Source organism: Microcebus murinus, chromosome 10 (genome assembly GCF_040939455.1).
Source record: "Microcebus murinus isolate Inina chromosome 10, M.murinus_Inina_mat1.0, whole genome shotgun sequence".
Lineage (NCBI taxonomy): Eukaryota > Metazoa > Chordata > Mammalia > Primates > Cheirogaleidae > Microcebus > Microcebus murinus.
In genome coordinates, this window is record NC_134113.1 from 56,563,728 (window position 1) to 56,588,118 (window position 24,391).

Here is a 24,391-nt window from a genome sequence, read left to right on the forward strand (position 1 = left end):
CGGTGTTCCAGCACGGGCTTGGAAAAGATCCTCCATCCCTATTTGTTGATCTGGAGTTTGATTTGGCAGGACTAGGCCTGTACCCTTCGGAATATATTCTGGGTTGTGCCAGCTCCAAGTAGGGCAGCAGTACTTAGGAGGAAGCCCTGCCACCACCTGGGGAGTCCCCTGTGTATGTGCTGGTGCCCGGCCCACGTGGCGCCCGGCCAGGGCGGGTCGTGCGGGGACGTGGGTCAGTGTTGGTGTGGTCTCCTGGTGGGGTGGTGGGCAGGGGACATTTGCGTGTCCAAGCTGCATTGGTCTGAAGGTATAACGAGGGCCCTGGACTCCTTTCCCTATAATTGGAGGATTCCTAATGTCCCATGGCCAACCGGATTGACTGGTGGCTGACCCACCCTGAGAGGGAGATAAAAACAGACGCATGGCTTTATCCATGGACAAATCTCGACACTTTATTCATCCCTGGGCAGGGAGCAGGGGGCATTGCCCTGAGACAGCCAGCCGGTCAGCCGGGGTGGCTGGAACATGTGTCGTCTGTCAGATGATAGTACATACAGCACTGACTATGCAGGAACAGGAAGGGAAGCAGCAATAAGTTAAAAGCTACATAAGTTATGAAAAAAATAATATATACTCCATATAACTTGTATCTCTGCTGAGGATTTGCTCCCTTGGAAACCAAAAAAGAGCCTGAGAGAAAGCAGCAATCGGCACCCTCACTGGGGACTTCAGGGATGAGTGCATGTCTGCAGTCCCGTAGCCTGCGAGCCAGTGGCCCATCAGCGCCCCCTACAGGCCTGGAGGGCCCGAGGCCCAGGAGTGGCCAAGACCTGGGCCCCACCAGCCCTGGAAAAGGAGATGAATGAATCACAAGTAGACCCCAAGAGGAGATGGGGGTGGGGAAGGAGGGAGGGAGGGAGGGAAGGAAGGAAGGTAGCTTATGGGGTGGAAGGCTGGAGCTGCTAGGATCCCCCCAAGCTCCAAAGTGGGGAGCCAAGAGGAGGACATAGCTCTCCTACCAACCCCAGATACTTTCTCTTTGGTTGAGCCCTGTTAAGGCTGTCATCGGGGCTCCATAGCCCGACCTCCAGGGCTCAGAAACTCCCAGACTTGCCTGGACTATGCCTTCTTCATGGCCTGTCGGAGGCAGGGAGCGTGGGCTTGGAGGGTGGATGGGGCCGGAGGGGGAGAAGAGAAGGAGCTTTGACCCCGCAGGTCGGGGGAGTCCCTGGGGTTCCTCAGTGCATGTGAAGGCAGGGAGGGCCAGGCTGTCTGGTCCCACGGAGAGGAGAAGTGGGGCCCTGAGAGGCCCCTGAGAAGAGGGATTTGTGGGAGGTGGCCCCGGGGTTTCACAGCAGGGGCAGGGCTGGAGGTCTCCAGGATTGGGTGCATCAAAGCCAGGTGTTCAGGCTGGGAAGCACCTGGGCTCGGGGCGGAGGGCTCAGATCCCAGGCTGGGGGTGATCCCAGAGTGGCAGGGAGGTGAAGGGGTGGTCTAATTCTCCTGCCTGGTCTCAGGGTGCCTGGCCTCCACTCCCAGAGAGTGGACTGTGGCAAGAATTGCTGGAGAAGAGCTGGGAGCTGGCTGGGGTGGCCTGCCCGATTCTAACCATGGTGCACTGGGAGGGACCCGGGGGAGGAGAGATGGGCTCAGGTGTTCGGGCCGACCTCAGAGGTCCAGGCTCAGGTCCCAAACACACAGGGACCTTGCTCCCTTCAGTCCCCACACTCCATAATACTGTGAGTTCTCTGCAGAGCCCAGGCGGTGCAGGGAAGCCAGGGGATCTCAGCACCCAGCCTCCTCGGGAACTCCAGATACAGGACGGGGCCCATGCTGGCTGGGCGAGCCAGGGCACCAGCCTCAGCTCCAAGGCAGAGGCAAGGCAAGGCTTGAGATAGGAGTTTAGGGCAAGCGTTGGGCAAAAGACTCAAAGGGGCCTCGGTCAGAGCCCACGTTGGAGGAAGAGCCTCCGAGGAACGGGGAGGTGCAGACAAAAGCCACCCCCATTCCAGTTTAGCCAGTCAGGACCACGGCTGGCTAGAAGGTTGGAAGGATAAGGCTGAGAGACACTGACGGGAGTGGAGGGCTCCGAACAGCTGGCGGGGCTCCTCTTCTACCCCGAAGCCTGCCAGACAGCAGTCTCGGTTTGCGCTCCTCCACCTCTCAGTTCAGTATCAGGTTTGCCTCCCCTCCCAACCTAGAGGCTCCAGGCTGGTTTCTTGAGTCTAGCTTAAGTCCCTCCTGCTGCAGTGGGAGTGCCTTGGGGTTCCGTGGGTCCAGCTGCCTTACTCTGAGACCTCCGACTCCTGAGAGAAGTACTTCTCCGACATTTCGGTGATTTTGATCACGGGACCTTTGGTGTTCTTCTTCTTCCGGGAGGGGGCCTTGGAGAGGCCTGACCTGGAGGCAGCTACAGGGGACATGAAGGGAGGGGGAGGGAAGGGGCTGGAGGTTTGGGAGCCACTTAAAATGATGCCTTTAGGTCAAGATCCCCCCTACACCCCCTCGCCTTCCCCACCGTGGGTTCTCAGGGCAAGAGGACTCACCGGTTCTGGACCGGGACTGCACGGCGCTGACCACGGTGGCCGAGGGCAGGTCCATCCTGGGGTGTGAGGTGGGGGAGGAATATGGTGGGATGTAAACGGAGCCCGTGGCTTAAGCTCCCCTGGGATTGGGAGCCTGGGGGCTGGCAAGTGGAGGGTAATTCTTGATTGTCACTCCCAGCCCCGGGTTGCCCTGCTAGCCAGCTTGTCCTTTCTGGGCCTCAGTCCCCTTTTCCCTGTGTAAATGGCTAACAGCACTGAGCATTTGTTCTTGACAGGTATTTGCATCATAATCACATTAACCTTCCCCAGCACAAGTGGCTCATGTTTATGATCAGCCCATTTTCCAGATGGGGAAACTAAGACTTTAATGAACTGAGCCAGGCTCCCAGTTTGTAAGTGGCTGAGCCAGGGCTGGAATGCAGGCCTGCCAGGCTCACCGAGTCCTGGGGAAGGGAAGGCAGACTCTAAGTGGCCTGCATCTCCTGCCCTCCCTCTCCTCCAGCCCCACCCTGCTGGCCCCACGCTCACCGGCTCTCCTCGCCCTCCACCAGCTTGCTGTAGGTGGCAATCTCGATGTCCAGGGCCAGCTTGGTATTGAGGAGATTCTGGTACTCGCGCAGCTGCTGCGCCATGTCCTGCTTGGCCTGCTGCAGGGTGGCCTCCAGCTGGGCCAGCTTGGCCTTGGCGTCCTGGAAGGCCAGCTCCCCCTGCTCCTCTGCTGCCCTGATGCTCTCCTCCAGTTTCAGGCACTGCAGCCAGCAGGACAGAGGAAAGGGTCAGTGATGGGGGGAGAGAGGGAGAGAGTGGCCAGGGCCAGGAGTCACCTCTGTCCTTGGTGGGGGTGCATGGAGAAGGAGGGCTGAGCAATGGCATTACTGGGTGTGCTAATGGGTTGCAATGCAGCAAGAGGGAGTTCAGTTAGACCTACAGAGACATTTGCCTAAGGCCGGACAGAAGTGCCACAAGCTACTAAAGGAGCCTATCTCAGCTGTCCTTCAAGGGTGGGACTTGCTCTGAAGGCTTGTCCTGGCTGGAAGCTGGGACTCCAGCCTGCACTTCCTTCTCTGTATAGTTGGCGGAGGCCTGGGAGGGAGGCAGTGGGCTCTGGGTGTGCATGGTCGTGGGGCCTCCTGACGTCCCGGCAGCCCCGGCCTGTTTACAGAGCACTCTTACGTGCAAAGCTCGTGTGATCCTCATAACTATCTTAGGAGGCTGTGCTACTGTCCCTTTGACAGGTTAGGAAACTGAGGCACAGAGGTGCTAAGTGACCTACTCAGGGCAACTCAGTGAGGTCTTGGATGTCCTCAGTGTGTGTGAGAGTGTGTGTCTCCCCGCTGTCTTCCTGTCCCTGCACCCAGCTGGGTCCTCCAGACACTCACGTGGCTCTTGATGGAGAGGATCTGGGACCGGAGCTTCTGGATGCGCACGTTGAGGTCGGTGATCTCGCTGCGGCTGCTCTGCAGGCTGCTCCCCAGCTCCGCCGAGCGGGCGGCCTGATCCTCCAGCTGGAGGGGCGTGGAGGTCGCTTGTAGTGAGGGACAGCTCACGGTGTCCCTCCCCGCACCCCTTGCCCTTCGTCTTCCTTCTTCTCTCGTCCTCCCCCCATGCCAAGGTCCCTCCCCTGCTCCCACCACGCCCCTCTCTGGGTGGCCTCCTCCTGGCTGCCCAGATGAGCCTCACAGGCTGTGCCCGCATCTGCCTGGCCTTGCTGGGTGACAGCACCACCGTGAGCTCTGGAGGGCACAGACTGGGGGCAGTCCCTCAGAGCGTGGCACACTGCTGGGTTCCCTCCTTCTCCTTGCCTGTGACCCGTCTGCTGTGGTCCCCCGTCATAGAATCTCAGGACACAGAGCTGCAAGCGGCCTCAGCCGTCACTAGTCCAGCCCTGCCTGCGGCCCAGAGACAGCTGTCCAGGCCGCTTCCCCGCCTGGTGCTCGGCCCGTACCTGGCTCCGCGAGTACGCCTCGGCCTCTTCTAGGCTGCGGGCCGCGATGGCGTCATACTGAGCCTTCACCTCCTCCACGATGCCGCTTAGGTCAATGTGGCAGCGGCTGTCCATGCCAACTGTCACTGACACGTCCTTCACTTGGGCTGCCAGGTCCTTCAGCTCCTGGGCGGGCACAGACGTGGGGGACTCAGGGCTGGTGGGGAGGGACCCAGGGTGAAAGGAGAGCGGGGCTACTCTCGTGCTGTCTCTTTGGAGAGGTGAGCAAAGGACGAGTGCCTCCCTGTCATGTCTCCCAGCTTGGCTTCTTAAGAGGCAGCTCCCTGCCTCCTGCTGTCCCACCGTGGCCCCCCTCTCTGGGGAGGGATGGGAGGGAAGGAGAGCTGGGAGGGGCTCTTGGCCCCAGAGGCCCACCCCACAAGCCCTATCACCCTCCAGTTTCCCCTCTGTCGGCACTGGTGGGATGGGCACAGGGACTCACTCCCAGGGTGGGATGGCTTCCTCCTGGCTGATGGGGAAGAGGCCTCAGAAGTCATGCCCTGGGGTTGGGAGCCAGGACCCTCGGCTCACTGTCTCACCACCGTGACTCTGTGCGTGCAGCTCTGTCTCTGCCGTGGGACGGGGAGCTGCCCGGGGGCCTGGCAGAGCTGTGTGCTTCTTGGGCCCTGACATCTGGCAAGGGAGCGTCTCAGCTCCCTGCATGAATGTTGGAAAGGAAGCCAGTGGATGGCAGGGGTCGCAGGGCAGGGTGGGCCAGAGGCCAACAACCCTCACCCCTACTGCGGGTCTACTAAAAGCGGCCAACAACCCTCACCCCTACTGCGGGTCTACTAAAAGCGAGCAGGGACCATCTGCAAGAGACCTGGGCATGGCCTTTGCACTGTGACTTCAGGGTGGCCCTGGAGACTCCCCATCCATCCCTGCTGTAGCTGAGGCAGCTTCTTGCAACAATGACACTTGCCCCTTCTCCTCCGTGTCCCCAGACCTCCAGAACATGGTAATCCCACCGTTTCCCCGAGGGCTCACTCCGGCAAGACTGTGCTGAGTGCCTTGCGCACATCCCCACCTTTCATCCTCACCAGGCCGGTACTGTTGTTAGCCCCAGATTAGCCACAGAGGAGGAAACTGAGGCACAGAGTGTTAGGGAAGCAGCTGTGAGTGGCAGAGCTGGACCCCAGAGCTCTTGCTCTCTGCTGCTGCTGCAAAGCTCCCTTGGCGGAGTGAGCAAGGAGGCAAGGGGGCAAGGAGCTGGAGCTTTCTCTGCTGTCTTCCTAGCCCCAGACAGGCCTCCTATCGTGCCCACAGCCTAGCAGCTTCTGGCAGAATGCTCAGGGGTGCGAAGGGAGGCAGGTGGAACAGGGATCGTCATGGGGGGCTGCCTCCCCTGGAGGTGCTGAACAAGGGTGGTCTCAGTGTGGGAAGGAGGCGCCAGGGCACTAGTCACAGCATCCGCTGCCAGCACTGTGCCCAGAGAGCCGGCGGGTGGGTCAGCTGGCCAGGAGGGGCCAGGCGGGAGGCTGGAGGGAGCCTCAGACCCTTTCCGGAGGGAGGCAGGGTAAGTGGGAGCTTGGTAAATAAAGCAGGAAGTGGAGCGTTCAGAACATCCGCAGACCTGTTCTGACGTGCTGGCCCCTGCCGGGCTGCAGGGGGTATAACAATGCTTGCCTGTGTGCTGGGGAGGTGCCGCCGTGGGAGGGGCCCTGGAGAGCGTGTGCGTCTCCAGGTTGGTCAGACTTAGGCTGAAGTGCAGTTTAGGGCTTCCCCTGGGAGCCAGAGCATGAGGCTGCGGTGTGTGTGAGCACTCTCATTGCGTTCCCCAAGGCAGGGTAGATGGTGACTCTCACGGGGTAGCTCAGTGCTAGTTAGTAAAATGTATTGATGGCACTGGACCCTGAGTACCATCACCTCTTATGAGTTGAGTTATCCTGGTTAAGTTTTTAGATATCTCTGGGCCTTGGTTTTCTCACCTATAAAATGGGTCCAATTACAGAACTGAAAACAGCTAATGTTTATTAAATGCTTACCATGTGCCAGGCACTGTTCTAAGTGCTTTAGGATATGTTAACAAAATAAATCATCACGACAGCTCAGTGAGCTAGGTGCTATATTATTCTCCCCATTTTATAGATGGAGAAATTGAGGAAGAGAGAAAATAACCTGCTCCAGTGCACACTGTTACTGAGCCAGTATTCAAATCCAAGCTGCTCTAAAGTTTGTGCTCCCTTAACCATTATCCCTGCTTCATAGGGCTGCTGTGAGGATTAACTGAGACTGAATCTGGAAACCACATAGCACAGTGCCTGGGATGTATTAGGGACTCAATAAACAATGGTTGGGGATAGTCTATTGTTGTATTTAGTAAAGGTGATGAAGCCGGGATGAAGTGTCCAGGGGCAGAGCAGCCCATTCCTGGAGCAGCCTCCCTGCCAAAGCTGCTCAGACAGCACTGGCTTCTTTCTGCAGGAATCAGCTCCCTAGGAGCTGTGCCTGGCGGCAGGGGGTTCTCAGCAGATCCCAGCTCTGGAACCAGAGTTTAAGGGTGGCGCAGTGGCATTCCAGCTGGAGGTAGCCAGGCCCCAAATGCACTTGTGTGCTGGATAAAGAGGCTGAGGGGGACTCTGCCAGCCCAGGGTCCTCTCACCAGCCCGTGCCCCTGGAGGGGAGGGCAGAGAGGCGGCTGAGGCTGCAGTGTGTGGACAAGGCCTGAGCAGATCATAGCCACGGGCTCCTGCTTGGCTGGCTGTGTGTATGTGCACACGCGTGTGCATGTGTTTTGGAGGGAAGGAGGGCTGTTTTCTGGGACACAAGAGTGGGCCTATATTTCTAATTTGGTGTGTGCTCCAAAACTGAAACTAGGGCGTCCAGCCCTCCTGGGGCTATTTGAGCCCCAACACACTTTTCTTCCACCTGAGGCAGCTGAGGTCGGCACTGCCCTTTGCTTGGACCTGCTCTGTCTAGTGAGGTAGATGTTGAAATAATCATATTTTGGATATATTGGGCCAAATAAAATATATTATTAAAATTAATTTTTCTGTTTCTTTTTAAAAATATGGCAATAGAAAACTTAAAATTACGTAAGTTGCTTGCACTATATTTCGATTTGATGGTGCTAACTAGAGACCAATGATGTGGGGACTCTTTATGGCCAAGGGTCAGTGTTGCCTTCTCAGCCTGCAGTGGGGCACGGGGAGAAACACGAAACTCACATCCCAACGCCAAGCCACCACTGCTTCCCAAGCAACGATAAGTGCCATGGTGCGCTGGTGTCTACTGCTGTCACTGTGGTCCCTTGTCACAGCAGTCTCATGACAGATACACACCCACACCCAGAAACCCCTGCGCACCATCCCTCCCCAGCACCCACCAGAGGCTACCTGGCACACTCAGAGCAAGGTCCAAAGTCTGTCTCAGGGCCTTGGGCTGCCTGTCCTGCCTGCCCTGAGCACAGCACCACCTTTCCTTCCCTTTAATTGCCTCGCTCTTTCCTGCCTAAGCGGCTTTGCACAGCTCTCCCCTCTGCCCGCTGCCATCTCAAATCTCCACTGTGCTGGATCTTTCCCGTCCTGGGGTCTTCACCCACTTTCATGTCCTCTGAGAGGCCCCTGCACACGGGCTCTGAGGCTGTCCCCTCCCTCCAGCACAAGCGCACTCTGCATCCCAGCACTCATTGCCCTGCAAAGCGACCTTGTCCAGATATTTGTTCACTTGCATGTTACCTGCCTCCTCTCAGCTAAGTTGTACCCTCCTGGCGAGGAGGGGCTTTGCTTGTCTTGCTCAGGCTGTGATATCAGTGCCTGGCGTGCAATAAACATTTGTTAATTGCATGAGTGGGTTTAGTCCTCATCACTACCTTACCAGGCTGGTACTATTATGCTCCCCATTTTGCAGATGAGGCATTTGAGGCACAGAAAGGAGAAATAACTTGCCCAAAGTCACAGAAATGGTAAAAAAAAAAAAAAAAAAAAAAAAGGCCAAATCCGGATTGGGGCCCAAGGGCTGCAAAGTGTAAAGGGAGTCCACAGGCCTGGCTATGGGCGCAGGGGCCAAGAAGGCTTGTGAGTGTGCCTCTGGCAATGCCCAGTCATACCCAGCCTTCTTCCAGGTATGTCTCCATAGTTGCAGGGCCTGTGTCCTGGCTTAGAGCTTGCTGAGTTGTCAGTGAGCAGGTGGAACAGACTCGGAAACACTGGCCTTGCTGATGTTGGCCTGGGCTGCAGCAGCACACAGTGAGTTGGGCAGAGGGGCTGCTCACCCACTTCCCAAGCCAGCCAGTGGGCAAGGTGCATGGTCAGCCCCATGGGGCTTGGCCTGGCTGTGGAGGGCTTTGCTGGGAACAGGAAGCTTTTCAGAGCAGCTGGGGTGTATGGCCTGCCTGAGAGCTCTGCTTTCCTGCTGTTCCTGAGGGTTGGGGTGTTCTCTCTGCTATGGTACATCCTGTGTCCACAGACAGGTGTCAGTACCATGGAGGCTTCAGCTGGGGGCTGAGACTTCTGGGAAGGAGTGGGGCCCACGAGCAGCCACGCGGCCAATCTCCCTGTCTACAGGATGCAGCCATGAAGCTGTGGTCCTCAGCCCATAGAGTTTTAGCAGAGTTTTAAAATTGGGGTGGTGACTTTGATCTCTGCTCTGTCCTTGGCTGCACTGTTACAGCTTGGCGCCAGCAGTATGAAGCACACAGGCTGCCAAGCCCTGTCCTCCCCAGCAGTGGTCCTGCCTGCTCCTAGCCAGACCAAAGGCATTAGTGGAGGAGCAGAGCCCAGGAGCATGACCCCACATCTCCTCACCCCTGAAAGAGGGGACATGGAGCGGAGGGTGTGCGTCCTGAAGGATGCCCAGGAGGCGGCAGTTGCAGTGAAGGAGCAGGGCCCAGGAGCCAGCAGCGGGCCCCTCTGGTGACCACGTTGGCAGCAAGCTAGCCTTTGCCGGGCCGTTATCCACCCAGGCTCAGCAGAGACAAATGAGGGTGTGTCCCAGAGGCTCCTCCGTCTGCATTTACCGGATCATTTTTCTTCTGGCAGAAGCTAGTATTGTGTGGGAACCAGAGAATGTGACTACAGGTCTTCCCTGCCTTAGCCAAAGATGGAGAAGGGTGAGATGCATGCCTAGCAGAGCCGGAACTGTGGATGCCTGCGTTTAGGCTGCAGGGTTTAGAGAGATCAGTTCAATCAGAATGATTGTCCGAGGCCCCTGAGTTCCTGCCTCTGAGGCACCTGGTGTCCTGCACACCACAGCGCTCCAGCACACACGAAGACGCAGCTCTCCCCAAGAGAGTGGCCTCTCGGAAACCTGCCCATGCTCCGTGAAATGAGTGGCCAGGGGACACGTGGCATTATTGACATCAGCATGGGGAGGGATGTAGGAAACCGTGAGTGACTATTGCAGGTGCCAGGCCCCCGGGTGCCCTTGCCTCTCTGGCCCTTCGCTGTGACCGGCCAGCTCTAGGCTCTCAGGACACCAGCCCCATCCCACTCACCTGCTCGTAGATGGTTTTCATGAGCTCCACGAAGCTGTGCAGGCCTTTTAACTTGGTTTCCAGTTCGGTTCGACGAAGGCACTCTGCATCCAGGTCCTGGGGTTGGGAACAGTGGTGAGTGACGGGAGGGAATGTTGCGGGCCCAGGGTGGGAGTGGGGTGAGGCCTCCGAGGGTGGGAGTGGGGTGAGGCCTCCCAGGGTGGGAGTGGGGTGAGGCCTCCCAGGGTGGGAGTGGGGTGAGGCCTCCCAGGGTGGGAGTGGGGTGAGGCCTCCCAGGGAAGACCTGGTTCAGAGCCTGGGCAAAGGGGCTGGATGGGGACAGGCGTATCCCTGTGTCTACTGGTCCAGGGACTTAAGCCTCTGAGGGCTGTTTTGCTTGGGCACAAAGGAAAGGAGGAGACCCTGAGGCCCACGGTGAGGACGAGCCCGGGCAGCCTACCTTCTTCAGCTGGACGAAGGTAAACTCCATGTCTGTGCGCTTGGAGATCTCATCTTCATACCTGGGCGGGTGGGAGAGATGCTGCTCAGCTGGCTGTGGTGGGGGCTTGGGGTTGGTTAACTGCCCTGGGGAGGGGCTCAGGGCCTCTGCTGTCCCAACTGGAAAAACGTGGCCCATCGTACGGGTGGATGCAATCTCATGTCTTCTGTGACACGTCACTCTGCCTCATGACCCCTGGCGGTGGCCCCGTTTTCTCACTCCCTCCTGATGACCCCCTAGTCCTCTCCCAGCAGCTTCTGCCTCTTCCTGGCTGTGCCCCACCCCCCCCCTCCAGGATGCCTCCCCTGTCGTGCAGCACTCTCTCCCTGGCACTTTGTCCCTTCATCTCCTCCCCACCTCCAGCCCTGAGAATCTCAGGTCCAGTCAGGTGGGGTCGTGGGTCAAGTCCGTGGGAGCATCCTGCTCTCCCCTCCCCTTCTCCCCTTCCCTCTGCTTCGCTGGCTGGCAGGACACCAGCCCATCACGTTCCCACCAAAGGGAGGAGGGGAAGAGTGTGGACTTTGCCATCAGATGGACCCATGGTGTGTTTTTGGGCAAGTAACCTCAGTCCTCCTGCTTGGCTTCCTGAGTGTGTTGGGCATGTGTGTGCACATGCATAGTGGCTGACAAAGGCCACCTCTGACACAGCAACAGACAGTGACATGGTGTACACTCAGTACTCAACTAAGCGCAACTACTCTCTTCCCAGTTTGGCCTCCTCCTTACTCAGGTCCACCTGTGTTGGGAACAAGGACACTGCTGGGTGGGCGGAAGGGATCCCTGCCTCCCTGACCTGACCCTCTTCTTCCAGGCAAGATGACTGTTTTGGCCCCATGGCCTCGGACTGACTCCCCTGAGCCCTCGCCTGCCCAGCGGATGTGGGGATTCCGGGCTTCTGTTTTCTTCCCCCTCTCCGGGGGTTCCTGAATCACTGGCAGCTCTAATTACAGCCGCCTGCCTGCCCCAGTCCCTGACCTTCCAGCAGAGGCGTCACCCCCGCCCACAGCAGCCGGCTGGACCTGGCCCTCGGCCCTCGGCCCTCTTCTCCACCTGCCCACCTGCGCTCAGCGAGTGGACAGGAGGGTGGCCAGGGCCTGCGGAGCACAGGGTCTCTGGGTCGAGTGTGCTGAGTCACACGCTCTCCGGCTGCCACCTTAGCTTCCAAGTTGTCGGGGGCTCTGAGGGTACGGTTCATGGGGGCTGGGCAGAGGGCTGGGCCAGAGGCTGCTCTGCTGTCTGGGGCCTGCCAGGAGAACAAAATGCGCCAGAAGCACCTTGACTGGAGGGGCGGTGACAGGTGCTGTGGACAACCCCCTCCCCCTGTGCTGGACACGTCACCAGTACCCTCTCCTGGGACCCTCAGAACCCCCAGCGAGGAAAGTCCTATTGGTCCCATTTCACAGATGAGGAAGCAGAGGCTCAGAGAAAGGCTCAGAGGTGCCTTTCAGCAGGGGGCTCCAGACTACTTGGGCTTGAGCCTGGCTTCCTTGCTAACTAGCTGTGTGATCTTGGGTGGGTTACCGCGTGAGCCTCATACATCGTAACAGTGACGTCACGAGGATTACTAAGGGCAACACTGCGGCTCGGCCCTCTGCCTTGGCCTCCTGTATTCTTGGAGAGAAGTCCCCGGAAGCCTCGAGGCAAAGTGTGGGGGGCTCTCTGCACACCCTTCCCAAATCCTCAGGGCTTGGCCAATGCGAACAGGCTTCCTATTGGCATGTGGGAGTCTCTGAGGAATTCCCTGTCCTGGGAACAGGGACCTGGGGATCCCCTCCCCGACAGGTCCTCCCCACACAAGCCCCATGCTCAGGACCCCCTTCTGCCCTCCCCTCTGGATAGCAGAGTTCTGCCAGCCTGGGGCAGGATCTTGGAAGCCATTGTGGTTGTCTGCGCAGCCTTCCTCCGCCTCCCTCATTGGATGCCCTCATCATCACCTCTGCTTTCCACTTGGCCCACTGAGTAATTTCTAGCGGCTTGGGGCCTGCTCCCTGGTTCATTTTTGCTCTGTCTCCTGAAATCCTTAGAAGGGGAACTTCAGGCTTTGGGCTGGGGGCACTGAGCCGTGTCAGAGCCTCCCACCCCCTGAGATGTACCCTTGCCTGGGAAGGGCGGGGAAAGCTGTGTCTCCAGGGTGTCACTTGCAGACTCAGCAGATAGAGACCTGTCGGGGTCCAGGGGGATAGAGGCAGGGTGAGTCGAGGGAGACAAGTGGCCTGGCAGCTGCTTTGGGAAACCTACCCTGGCAGAGGAGGACACCAGGAGTGTGGGGACCAGAGGCGGCATTTGATAGTGTCCGATCTAGGCCGGTCTGCCTTGACTTTGGTCCTCCAGGTATGCTGAGTGGGTGGGGTGGGAGCAAGGCCTGAGCCCCCAGGGAGAGGCTGGTGGCACAGCAGGAACACTGAGCTGAGTCCAGACTCTGGGTTCTAGCCAAGGGCCAGTCCTGGTAAGGCTACTGCTAGTCCATCCCTAGCCTTTGAGTGAATTAGAAAAAAGCCCCCTTCCTCAGATGACCTTGTGCCAGCCTGAGTGGCTTGATGTGAGACTGGATGGATTGCAGCCCCCATTCACCCATCCACCATGTACTCTTGTGCAGTGCACAGCTTGCACAATTGTATGTGGCATCTCTGAGTCAGTTGTCGTGTGGCCTCGGGCAAGTTGCTTCGCCTTGCTGGGCCTTTGCTCCATCCTTAGTTAATGGAAGGGTTAGACCTGCTGATCCTTGGGGTTTCTGCTACCTCAAAGCCCTTGGAAGTCTCTGTCCCCACAGAGGCTTAGGTGATACCTTCTCCCCTATTCTACCCCCAATCCTCTCTGCCAGTCTGCCAGTCACCAGCTCCCAAACCCGTTCTCAGGCCCTTTTTAGCTTGTCACACCCGCATCCCCCCCCCCCCCCCAACTTGTTTATTTCTGTGAGCCGGGCTGATCTCATCCGCCCTGTAGGGGCAGGGCACAGCCCCTCCCTGCCAGGGCTCGGCCTGGCGTCTCCTGGCTCCTGGGGGCCCCAGGCTGTGCACAGAGAGGCTGCAGCTCCCTGGCTCTGCCTGCAGACCAAGGAGCCTTCCAGCCTCACCAGCAGGCCCAGTCTGTCTGTCCCCAGCTTAGGTGGCTCCCCACCCAGAGACGGGGAGAGAGGCCCCGAGCCTTAGCAGTAGTCAGACAGCAGCACATGGAAACTGGGCCGAGGGCCAAGTGAGGGGGCTGAGCCAGATGAAAACAGCAAGTAGTATTTGTACAGAACTTCCAGCTACAAAGTGCTCCTGTGGACACGATCTGGCTGGGCTCGTGGGAGTGGCCTTACCTGGTGGCCGGCTGGGGTCAGGGAGGGGACTTAGCGTGCAAGGCTGTGTGACTGAGGATGAGCCCTGCCCTCCCTGGGCCTCTGCTTCCTTCCATACAAGGAAGATCCAGGGCTCCCACCAGCTCAGCCGTCCTCTGATCCTTCGAGGGCCAGAGACCTACTCAGGTTCAGGGAAATGGGTTACAGGTTCTGGTGAACTGGTGTGGCCAGGCGCTGGGGAGCTGGGCCTCTCGGATGTGCTTCCCTAGGACTTGGGAGGGCAGGGCCAGGGAGAGGTGGTGGGCAAGCTGAGACACAGCCCTGTCCCTGGACTCCTGGACAGGCTGCCCCCATCCTTCTGCCCTGGCTGCTTGGGGGACTCTGGGCCTTGCCTCAGACTGGTGAGGCTTGGGGCTGGGCAGAGCACTGCAGGAGGGGAGACTCGGGGATTGCCACACCCTGTCCTTCCCTCTCTCTGGCTGGGACCTCCTCACAAGGGGACCAGACCTGAGGAGGGGAGCAAGGGTACAGCCTCTCCGCTCTGCGTCAGACTCCTTGTCCCTGAAGCCCTGCCCACTGCCTGGTCAGAAAGGGTCATGTCTCCTCTGAGCAGCCCAAGTGCCTGGTCTGCTCTCTTAGACTGGCTGATTCAGTTCAGCAAACCTGCACCAAGACCCCATGTGCTTCGAGATAGCAAAGCTGCCATTTCTAACTGCCAGGTACCATGCTGAGCCTGGGACTTCCTCCTTACACCAGTCATACCTTGGTATCGGCCATCATCACTCCCATTTCACACAGGAGGAAACGGAGGTTCAGATATTAAGCAACTTACCTGAGGTCACAAAGCTAGTGAGGGGCAGGGGCAAGGATTAAACCCCATCCTGGTCCAGTTGCCCAGCCGGGGCCCATAATCGCTGGGCTGCACTGCCCAGCAGCTCTTTGCCTGTCTGTCTGCCCCGCTAAGTTGCGAAAGTAGCTTGCAGGCTGGAGCCGTGTTTTCCTCATCTCCCTAGTTCCAAGTCTACCTCGATGCCTGGTGCACATTGCCTGTAGGGGATTGCTTCTTTGCTCAGAGAAAGCCCACCCTTCCCATCCCCTGCCTGCACCCTGGCTGCTGCCCTCACCTTTCAAAGCCAATCGAGATTGAAATCCAAAGCCACATCTAAGGCAGAAGCCATCTGCTGTTCCAGCTAAGGACATGATTCCCCATCGCCAGAGCGACATGGACACAAGAACAAATGTGCTCATGGCACAAGAGCTGGGGTGGGGGTTGTGACGGTGCCTGGGGGCCACAAGCACAGGGTTTGGCTGGGAGCCAGCACAAACTGACTTCTTTGTTAGGGTCACCATGTGGGAGAGGCAGCTGCAGGGTCACTGCCATATCCCCACTATTTACATACCATCTGACACACACTAGTCCCTCAGAAACTATCTTGGGCAAAGAAATGTTCCCTAACTTCTTTCCTCTTTCTCTGGCTTGGGTGCCTCCCACCTGGGTACAGCTTGGTCCCCACCCTCCGTCCTTGCCCACCGCCCCCACAGGGCGGGACCTACCTGATTCGAAACTCCTCGACCTTCTCCAGCACCTGCAGCAGGTTGGCCTCCAGCTGCCCCCGCTCCTGGGTCACCTTGCGCAGTTCCTCCTGCAGCCGGCCCTGGTACTCCTCGTAGAGGTGCCCGAGGTCGAAGGTGGCTGTGTCTTGGCCCTGCAGAAAGCTCCAGCGGGTCTCCAGCAGCTGGTTGCGCTGCTCCAGGGCTTGCACCTGGGAGAGCAGGAGGGTGGTGAGCAGGCCAGGTGTGGACCAGTCGGGTGCGGGGGGCCCTGGCTGGCCAGTGAGGGCCCGTGAGGGCTTCCCTGGGCAGTGGCAGCTCATCTGCGCACGTCCACCCAGGGCTCTCACTCAGCGCCTTCAGAACACATCCTAATTACTGATTGTTCCGACTGAAGATGGCAAGATAAGGGGAGGATCAGGGCTAAGGTGGAGCCAGTTAGCAAAGGTTTCCAGGGGAGGGGAGGGCGGGCAGGGCAGTGCTGGCCAGGTAGGGAGGGGACTAGGTGTGAGAGTGCCAGCATGTGCCAGGCTCTCCCTGCCTGCCTGGAGCTGGGGTGGGAGACCCCAGGGAATGTGGGTGTCAGGGGCCGCTGTGCCCTCTCCCTGCTGTGACAAGCCTGATCTCATCTTGTCTTGGAAACTCAGCAGGGTAGGGCCTGGTAGCGCCGTGCTTGAGTGCTAATCCTCTTGACAACCCAGACTTGTAGCCTCCGAAACCTTAGTTTTCCCATTTAGAAGTTGGGGGTGGTAACACCTGCCAACCTTTGAGGGCTGTTGGGGGAAGCACCTGGGGCCTGGGACGTGCTTTGGGACAGTAGTAGTAGCAAGAGCTCATGTGGCCCCTACTGGTTCCAAATGCTCAACATCTCCAATTTATTTAATCCCTGCAACAACCCCATGGGTAGGTATTATTATCAGCTGCATGTTACAGATGAGGACACCAGGCTCACAGAGGTGGAAGAACTTGCCCAAGGTCACAAAATTAGCAAGTGGCAGAGCCAGGCCTGGAATCCAGGCAGTTTGAGTTTAGAATCATTTCACCACGACCACGGATGCCTCCTGTTTGTTGCTGCAGTCATGCAGGCTCTGGGGCCCCAGCTGCCCTTCCTGGGCTGGCTTCTGCCTCCAGTTAGGCCCAGTTTTGCCTTGAGGTTGAAGACAGGAAGAGGGGAAGGGTATTGTGCCCGCTGCTCCTCTCAAGCTCTGCCTCCTGACGCCTCCTTCTGTCAAGTCCCTCCTGGGTCCTCCGCCTCCCTCCACCAGGTCCAGCCCAGCTCGGCCTGGGCTCGTCCCCACCCTACCTGTCCCCTCAAGGCTGCAGCCTCCTTGGTCACTCTCCTTCCCATCGTCCCAGGCCCTCTGCTTCCGTCCTGCAGGAAGCAGTCGCTGACTGATTGCTTGAGAGACTCCCGCTTCCCCCAGCACCAAGGCCCTCAGTTTATCTGTTTCTCACTTGCCCGACTCAGCACCCTCCGGTCACATGGGAGCTGTCTGCTCCCCTCTCGGGGTCTCTATGCCCTTGGTGCCCAGGACGTGGGTCGGCCACTGACGTGGGAGGCAGGGCGGGGCTCGGCTCCTGGCCAGTGCTTGAGGATGCTGTGACAACCAGCCCAGTGATGTGCCCTCTGACCAAGGCAAGTCACTGGGCCTCCTCCCCCCACAGCTGCTGCTGCTGGCCTTCTCCCGGAATGGAAGCCTGCAAGAGCTGCTGGAGCCTTTTGGAGCAGCCGGTCTGCACCCTTCATTTACAGAGGAGCCGATGGAGGCCGGGGCCAGGGGGTGGGGTCAAGTGACCTGTCCAGCAACTTGATGGCCAAGCTTCCCAGACAGGCCCGTCTGATGGCTGCTGCCTGCTCCAGACCTCGTGGGCTCCCCGTCCCTCCTGAACCTGAGTGCCAGGCAGAGCTCTTCTCTCTGACCCGCCGACCTCCTTTTCTTCCTGTGACGCTCTGATGACCTTGGGAAGTCCCCTTTAGCATTCACAGTCGGCAGCTCCAGCAGGAATATTGGATGACAGCATCTGGCGACAGCATTTGTGGGCTGTCATTTCCCTGCTCAACTCCCATCTGTACCGGAAGGTTCTGCTTGAAGCCAGCCTCAAGCCTACTGTGTACTGTACTCACAGCTAAACAGGTTCAGTAGGGATGGAGGTCAAGAGGGTTTCTGCCCTGCTTTGTGTATGTGAGAGGGAGCACTGGGTGGGGGGAGTCTGCTCACCCCACCTTCTCTCCGTTTTGACAAGCAGGAGCTCCATGTTTACACTGAGGGTGGAGTGATGGGAGAGCTGTGAGGTTCCTTCCTCCACCCATGAGCAACCGAAAAACCTTCACACCAGGAAGTTCTTCCCTTAGTCTAACCTCAAGCTCCTATGCTTCAATACTATCCTGCTGGGACATGGTGCACATTTGGCTAGCCAGCCCAGCCAGAGGGCCTTTGTGGTCTTGGGGGATCAGGGGCAGACCCCTGTCTCCCACTGCCCTTTGGGGAGTCTTTTTTGCCTCGGTGGGTGGGGATGGGAACTCATCCCCCACCCAGGACCTTCCCTGCAGAAAGGCTCCTCCCTCTTAGAACAAAGGCCTAGGGAGGGCCGATAATCCCGGCACCCGGAGAGGTGCCAGGTTAATTGCCTCTAACCCATCCAGGCTGCAGGACCCTTGCCCCTCATCCCTCCTGTCCCCCACCCTTAGATCGTGTTGTAGCAGCTCTAGGAGGAGACTCAGCAAAACGCCTGCTCCATCTGCCTGCCTGATTTACAGACGAGGAGACTGTGGCCCAGCTCCGTGGTGGGGGGCCAGGGCAGAGGCTGGGGGAGAGATGTGTTTTTTGTAGGGGAAGCTAACCAGGCTAAACTGGAGCTCCTGGCTAGAGTCTGGGGGCTTCTCGGGGGAGCAAGGTGACCACCCAGAGACTTCAGGTCCCGAGCCCATGGGGCAGTGTCTCTGGGGCCTGCAGGTCCTGTTGCTCAGGTGGGGCCATCAGATCCCCTGCCTTTGAGTTGGCTTTGCCCAAGGAGCCGCAGTGACTCTTTGTCGGGAAGGCCTGGTTTCTGCCTTTCTGTATACAGGCAGGGGAGGACTCCAGAGACCGCCAGGGTCGGTCACACAGGCCCAGGGAAAGACAATGTCCCCATCTCTCCATCTCCAGGCAATTCAGCACTGCTCTTGGGCTTCCTCTCTACAGCCTCCCCAGGACGCCCTTGGCCAGTCCTGCGTCTTGTCCCGCCTGCAGCCCCTCTGTTGTCTGCATGAGAAGGCGAGAGGCCCAGCCGGCAGCCTCTGCCAGAGGTAGGCATTGCCCTCTCCTGCCTCCCTCCGCCTCTCCTGCAGCTGCTTATCCTCATCCCCCTTGTCTTGTGACCGTGGCCTCACCAGTCCTGCCCCTGGCATGAGCTCAGGGCCACTGCAGAGCAGAGCAGAGCAGAGTGGAGCAGTGGAATCTGCGGCACAGAGAGGGTAAGCGGTTTGCCCAAGGTAACACAGCCAACAAGTGTAAGAAATAACACTGTTCCAGGACCTCTTTGCCAACTCCTGAGAGTTTCTCTCCCCTTTCTCCTCCTTCTCCTCAGTGCTCTCTCAAGGGGATGTGGAGCCATGTGCCCCTGCCCTCTCCTCTCTTTGCCCAGAGCCCCCACCCACTGGTCCTGGCATCTCACCCCTGGGCCTTCCCCCAGGCCCAGACATCTCCCCTACATCGCGCTGCACCACCAGGTCCCTTCACTTCTCCTCCCACAGGGCCCTCCCCTCCCCTCTTCTCAAGGCTCCTGCCTGGAAGGGGCAAGTGGGTTCTAGGAGCTCCCTGGGCCAGGCTCATTTATTTTATTTTTTATTTGACAAATAATTATAACATATTTACTACGTGTGGGGGTGTTATAACCACTTTTCAGAAATTGCCCCATTTGATTCTGACAAGCCCATGAACCTGATGTGTACTGTGGCACAGAGAGGTCAAATACCCCGCCTGAGGTTACACAGCTGGGCAGTATCGCTGCTCCAGATTTCACACTCACCCACTGCCTGCTCCTACCCGGGCCCCAGCAGCCTTTGCAAGGAGCTACCAGATCTCCTCTGCAGAGTCGTGGGTCCAGAAGGCTGGCACCCACAGCACCCTGCATCCCACCCCGAAGGGCACCCAGCTGAAGGCCAAGGTTTGAAGGTTGGGAGGCTCCAATTCTGTTAAATACCTTCAAGGGCATTGCCCTGGCTCCTGGGCACAGGGCCCCGACACACAGGGCCCCTCCCTGCGCCCACCCACCATCCATCCCTACGGCAGAGGCACAGGGTGATATCAGCACTGGCATTCAAGGAAGAAAAGCCACATATCTGAGCCAAATTACACAGCTCAGTGAAACATTCCTTTTAAGGGATTAAGCAGGTTGGTGAGGAGGTGGCTCTGCAGGGACCTGCCTCCCCAGGGCAGCTGGGCTGCTCTCCGAAGGAACCGCTGGCACAGCGGAAAGGGATGCTGCGCCTCCGTGGATGGTTGCCCTTCCCCTCCCAGTGCCCCGACCTGGGCACCCCAGGTGGGGACAAGGAAACTCTGGTCTAGGCACATGAATGGGTGAGGGAAAGAAATGATTTCCTTCTCAGAGACCACTGGCTTTGTCTCGGAGACTGAGTTCGAATCGAGACTGCACCACTTGCTGGTCGTGTGACCTTGGGCAAGGCACTTAACCCCTCTGGTCCTCAGTTTCCTCATCTGCACAGTGCTGTGTGGGCACATGACATCACATTTGCACAGTTCCTGCAGAGGGCCAGGCACAAGCTGGTGCTCAGTGCTTGTTCCTCTGCCTCTCCCTGTGAGCTCCCACCTCATGGGGAGGCCAGCAACGTGCAGAGGATCAGAGGCAGGGAGACCAAGGTGCAGACAAGGACAGAGCCAGGGCCGGAGGCTGGGCCTCTGGTTTGCTGGGAGGGTCAGGAAAGTAGAGTTTTCCTCATCTGTAAAATGGGCATAAAAATATCTCCATAAGGTTGTTGAGGAAAATAGAAATCTGCGAAGCACCCAGCACAGTGCCTGGCACACAGCAGGCAAGTAGCAGCTGTTACTGTCATGATTACTCTTGGGCAGGGCAGGGGGGCTTCTTGGAGGAGGTGAGGAGCAGGTTTGGGGAGCTGACGGGATTCCCTCGGGAGCTCCCCTGCCCTGGAGGCAGAGATGATACGAGTGTCCCAGACCAGTTGCAGGCCATGGCACTCGAGGAAGTGTGGGGCTTGGGGTGCTGAGGACTCATGCCCCTACTCAGGTGGGGTGCGGGGAGGCCCGGCCGGCTGCTGGTCCTGACTCGAGCATCCTTCCCTGCATTCCTATCTCCTGACGCGCCAGAGCTGCATCCTCTCACCGCACGCAGCCTCCTTCCGGCAGCCCCACACGCCCCCTCGGCCCCGCCGGTTCTTTTCACTGGGAAGCTGAGCAGGCTGCAGGGCCACTGAGGGATGGACAGGAGGGTGGACCTTGGGAGGTCATCTCTACTGTCCATCTGCCTCGAGTAGGACCAAGGGCCACGCCTCCATCGGCTGTTGCCACGACGGGACCCTTGGCCACACTCAGTGCTGCTCCCTAGTCCACGCCTGGGGGGAGGGGGTGGGGCTGGTGGCCCCAGGCCATGTGGCATATTATTGTCCATCCCTCAGAGACCATCCTGGGGTCCCTTTCTCCTCTCCTGCTAGGACGGATCAGGAATTCCCTCCCCTGCCCTCTGCTCAGAGTCAGCAATGCGGCTCCCCATTGGCTGCGGGGAGGGGTGGGGCGTGATGATCCGTGCTGGGGAAATACAGAGCTTGGCCACCTGCCCAGGCCTGCCAGTCCTTAGTTTTGGGGACCCCCCACTGACTTACCTTGCCAATCAGGGAGGCAAATTTATCATTGAGGACCTTCATCTCCTCCTTTTCCTGGTTCTTTTGCTGCTGGACAGCCGGGTCCACCTTGAGGTCCAGGGGCACCAGCAGGCTGGAGTCCACGGTCACCTTGGGGATGGTGCCAGCCGACCAGCAGCCTGTGAGGCTTTGGGAGCTGAAGCTTGGCCCGGGGGCCCCGCAGCTGCTCCATCCTGAGGCTCCAGGCCGGGGGCTGCCCGCCGGGGTCACCTCACAGCCGCTGAGGCTGCTGAAGCCAACGACACAGGAGCGGCAGGCCATCTCGGACCCCCGGCCTGGGAGCAGGAGGGCCCAGGGGTGAGGGAGTGAGCCTTGGATGGGTGATGGGTGGCAGGCTCTGGTCGCAGCCGGGGCAGGCTGGGGACTGAGGAGCAGACACCTGTCGTACAGTGCTCATTAGCTGCAGGAGGGCGGGACGCCTCCCAGCCTGACCAACCTGTTGGATGATGTGCTGCGGCCCCTCCCCCAGCACAAGCACGCAGGCTCTCCCTCCCCCAGGGGATCTGCCTCGCTGAGGGGCTGGCCACAGGCCCCCAACCAAGCAGCCCTGGCTCCAGGGAGGGGGCCACGGCTGGGCTGGCTGAGGGGGGGCACGGGGAGTCAGCAAAGGCGGGCAGATTCAACAGGGAAGGAGAGAGCAGAGAGAGGCCTCTCACCGCAGGCAGCCCTCGCTGCATACCTGAAGGCTGACGTAGCTGGGCTCACATACTTCTGGAAAGGATGAGGCAAGCACAGGCCCTGAGCTCCGAGTGTGAGTGTGGGGCAGCTGTCCTGGGCACTGTGCCAGCCGGGCACTGGGAAACAGCACCTTTGTCTCCCTGCATATCTTCCCTTCTTCCTACCCTGCCCCGTCCTTCCTCGGCTCCAGCTGCCAGCCCTTGAGCACCTGCCATGCACCCCACTGTCTCAGAGGCTGGAGGAAATAGATGGTCAAGGCCAGGAGCCCTTGGCTTTGGAAGCACGAGGCGTGGGTTCAAGACTCGGCTGCTCACCCCTGGTGTGACCTTGGGCACGTCACCTGATCTTTGTCCTTGTTTGTAAAGTGGGGATGAAAATACACATCTCCCAGGAGGCAGTGTGTGTGTGGGGCACTCTGTGGAGGCACGAGTTGGCTCTGCCTCCAGGTCTATGGGAGCCCTGCCTCCCTGGCTGACCTTTCTCCCCATCCTCCTTCCCTCCCTCTCTTCTCTAGCTCCTTGGACCTCTTTCATATGAAGTATGACGTGGAAATAGAAAAAGCACCATTTTGCCCCCACAGAACCTGCCCCCTGTCCAGGGCGCTCCCCCTGCCTTCCGGTTCCTGAGGCCCCCCTCTCCCCGTCCAGGGCTTGCAGTTCACCTGGCCCAGCCTCCTCCTTCCTCCCCGCCTGATGGTCCTGACGCTCTGGCTCTGGTGTCCTCCTGGACCTGGCACAGCACCCTGGGTGGTGGGGCCAGAGCAGAGAGAGGAGCGTGCCTGGGAGGGTCTCAATGGCCAGGGACAGAGGGACCTCAGCCCCGAAGAGAGAGGCCCTAAGGAGGAGGGCCACCTGCGAGTCACAGCACCCTCCTGGCCACCTCCTCCCAGTCCAGACCGCTTTCCCACACATGGGGCACTCCTGCCTCAGGACGACACAGGACTGTTCTGAGGCCGAGGTTCCATCCTGCCCCTGGCCCCGAGGGTGCCATGCTGGGGCGGGCTGGCGAGTCCCTGCTGGGTGTCTGTTCCCACTTCTGACGCACACTGCCCCTCCCCATTCAATACCTGCCCGCATGGCCTCTTAGCCTCCCACCATCCTTACCCCGGCCTGGTATCCGAATGGCATGTGGGCAGACACGCACCCTGCCCCCTGCACATCACCCTGTGCTCTGTGGCGAGGGTGGGGGCAGCAGTGGCATCTGGGCTCTGCTGAGGCCAAAATAGTCAACACATCAGGAATGTGCCAGATGCTTGGCGAGGATTAGCTCCACAATCCTTGTGACAACCCCCACCTCTGGTGGATGCTTTGATTCTAGTCACCCCAATTTACAAAGAAGAGAGCTCAGAGGTTAAGTGCCTGGTGTAAGGTCCCGCAATTGATCAGTGATGGATTTGAACCTGCACCATTGGAGTTAGGAGCTCTTACTCTGATCTCAGCCTCTGAGTTTTGGGGCTCTAGCAAGTGCAGTGAGTTAGAAAAGGAAGTTGTCTTCTTACTGTCCAGGGTGTAGTTCAGGGCAGTTCCTCCGCCTAATTCTCTTTAAGCTGGAAGCCTAATTCTCCTAAGTGCCTCTGCGAGACTAACATCTGCTATTTCTTGCTGACTTCCTCTGGCCTCAGAGTTTTGACAGGTCATAGTTAATTGCCGAGTCCCTGGCACCTGGGCTGGCTTTGCAGGGCTTGTCTCTGGGGCCGAGCACAGCACTGAGCACGGGTGGTTTCCTTTGGGGTGTTCTCACCTCCCTGGAGGAAAGGAGTCTGTGCTAGCCCGGGGCTCTGGCCTGGAGGGAGGGATGTGGGGCCGCCTGCTGCTTGCTCTCTGGCCCAGCAGTCTTCCTTGGGTGCAGTCGGTAGAGGTGTCTTTGATTGTCACTGCTCTGGCTGCCAAACAGGAACAGCAGCAAAAAAGCCCAAAACAAACAAAACTTCACAAAACACCCAGCCCTACATCCTCTCCCCACCCCCTGCCTCTTCCCCTGCCCCTTTCTCTCCCCAGCCCCACCCGTACCTCCCTCCACCCTGAACTGGCATCCTCGGGGTCCCCTGGGCCAGGCAGCTGTCTCTGAGCGGGGGCTCTCTAGCCCAGCCAGTGGGAGTCTCCACTCTCACTGAGGACCGGACGCAGCCCTCTGCTGGCCTTGGTACAGAGCCTGGGCCACTCAACCCCCTCCGCCAGGGAAGCAGGAAGCCTGGTAGGGGTCAGGAGATGGAGAGTGGGGGTGACTGTCAGTCTCTCTGGGGATGTTCAGGTACCTGGGAAGTCTCCATATCCCTCTTGGACACACTAGCAAACGAACCTGCTTGGTGCTTCCATGGGGCACACGCTTGGGTGACCCAGCTGGAAACGGCATCTTGTGTGCCTCTGGGATTCTGGAGGCCTGTCTGGCTGTCCTTATGTGGTCCAGTCTCCCCCACCTGGAGCCCCCAGTTCCCTGTAACTGGTGACAGGACACAATCCTGATCATCCAGGAGGCAGAGACAGGCCAAGGGAGGGCAGGGGCTGGCCAGAGGTGAGGGACAGGGGGGCGGCTTGGCTTGGGGTGCCTGGAGCCTCCTGGAACTGG

General features: G+C 59.0%; 1 protein-coding gene across 2 annotated transcripts; it reads right to left on the reverse strand.

Moving 5' to 3' along the window:
• Window positions 1-343: 343 nt before the first annotated feature.
• KRT80 (keratin 80) lies at window positions 344-21,731 on the reverse strand. Of its 2 annotated transcripts, none has more exons than XM_012762932.2 (9): window positions 21,110-21,731; window positions 15,277-15,485; window positions 10,404-10,464; window positions 9,965-10,060; window positions 4,492-4,656; window positions 3,926-4,051; window positions 3,075-3,295; window positions 2,547-2,602; window positions 344-2,410 (listed from the first exon to the last, which is right to left on the reverse strand). In XM_012762932.2, the coding sequence occupies exons 1-9, from the start codon at window positions 21,407-21,409 to the stop codon at window positions 2,286-2,288; spliced, it is 1,359 nt and encodes a 452-aa protein (XP_012618386.2). In that variant the 5' UTR covers window positions 21,410-21,731; the 3' UTR covers window positions 344-2,285. The 2 variants fall into 2 exon arrangements, with proteins under 2 accessions (XP_012618386.2, XP_012618394.2); XM_012762940.2 differs by having other exon boundaries at window positions 344-2,445.
• Window positions 21,732-24,391: the final 2,660 nt, after the last annotated feature.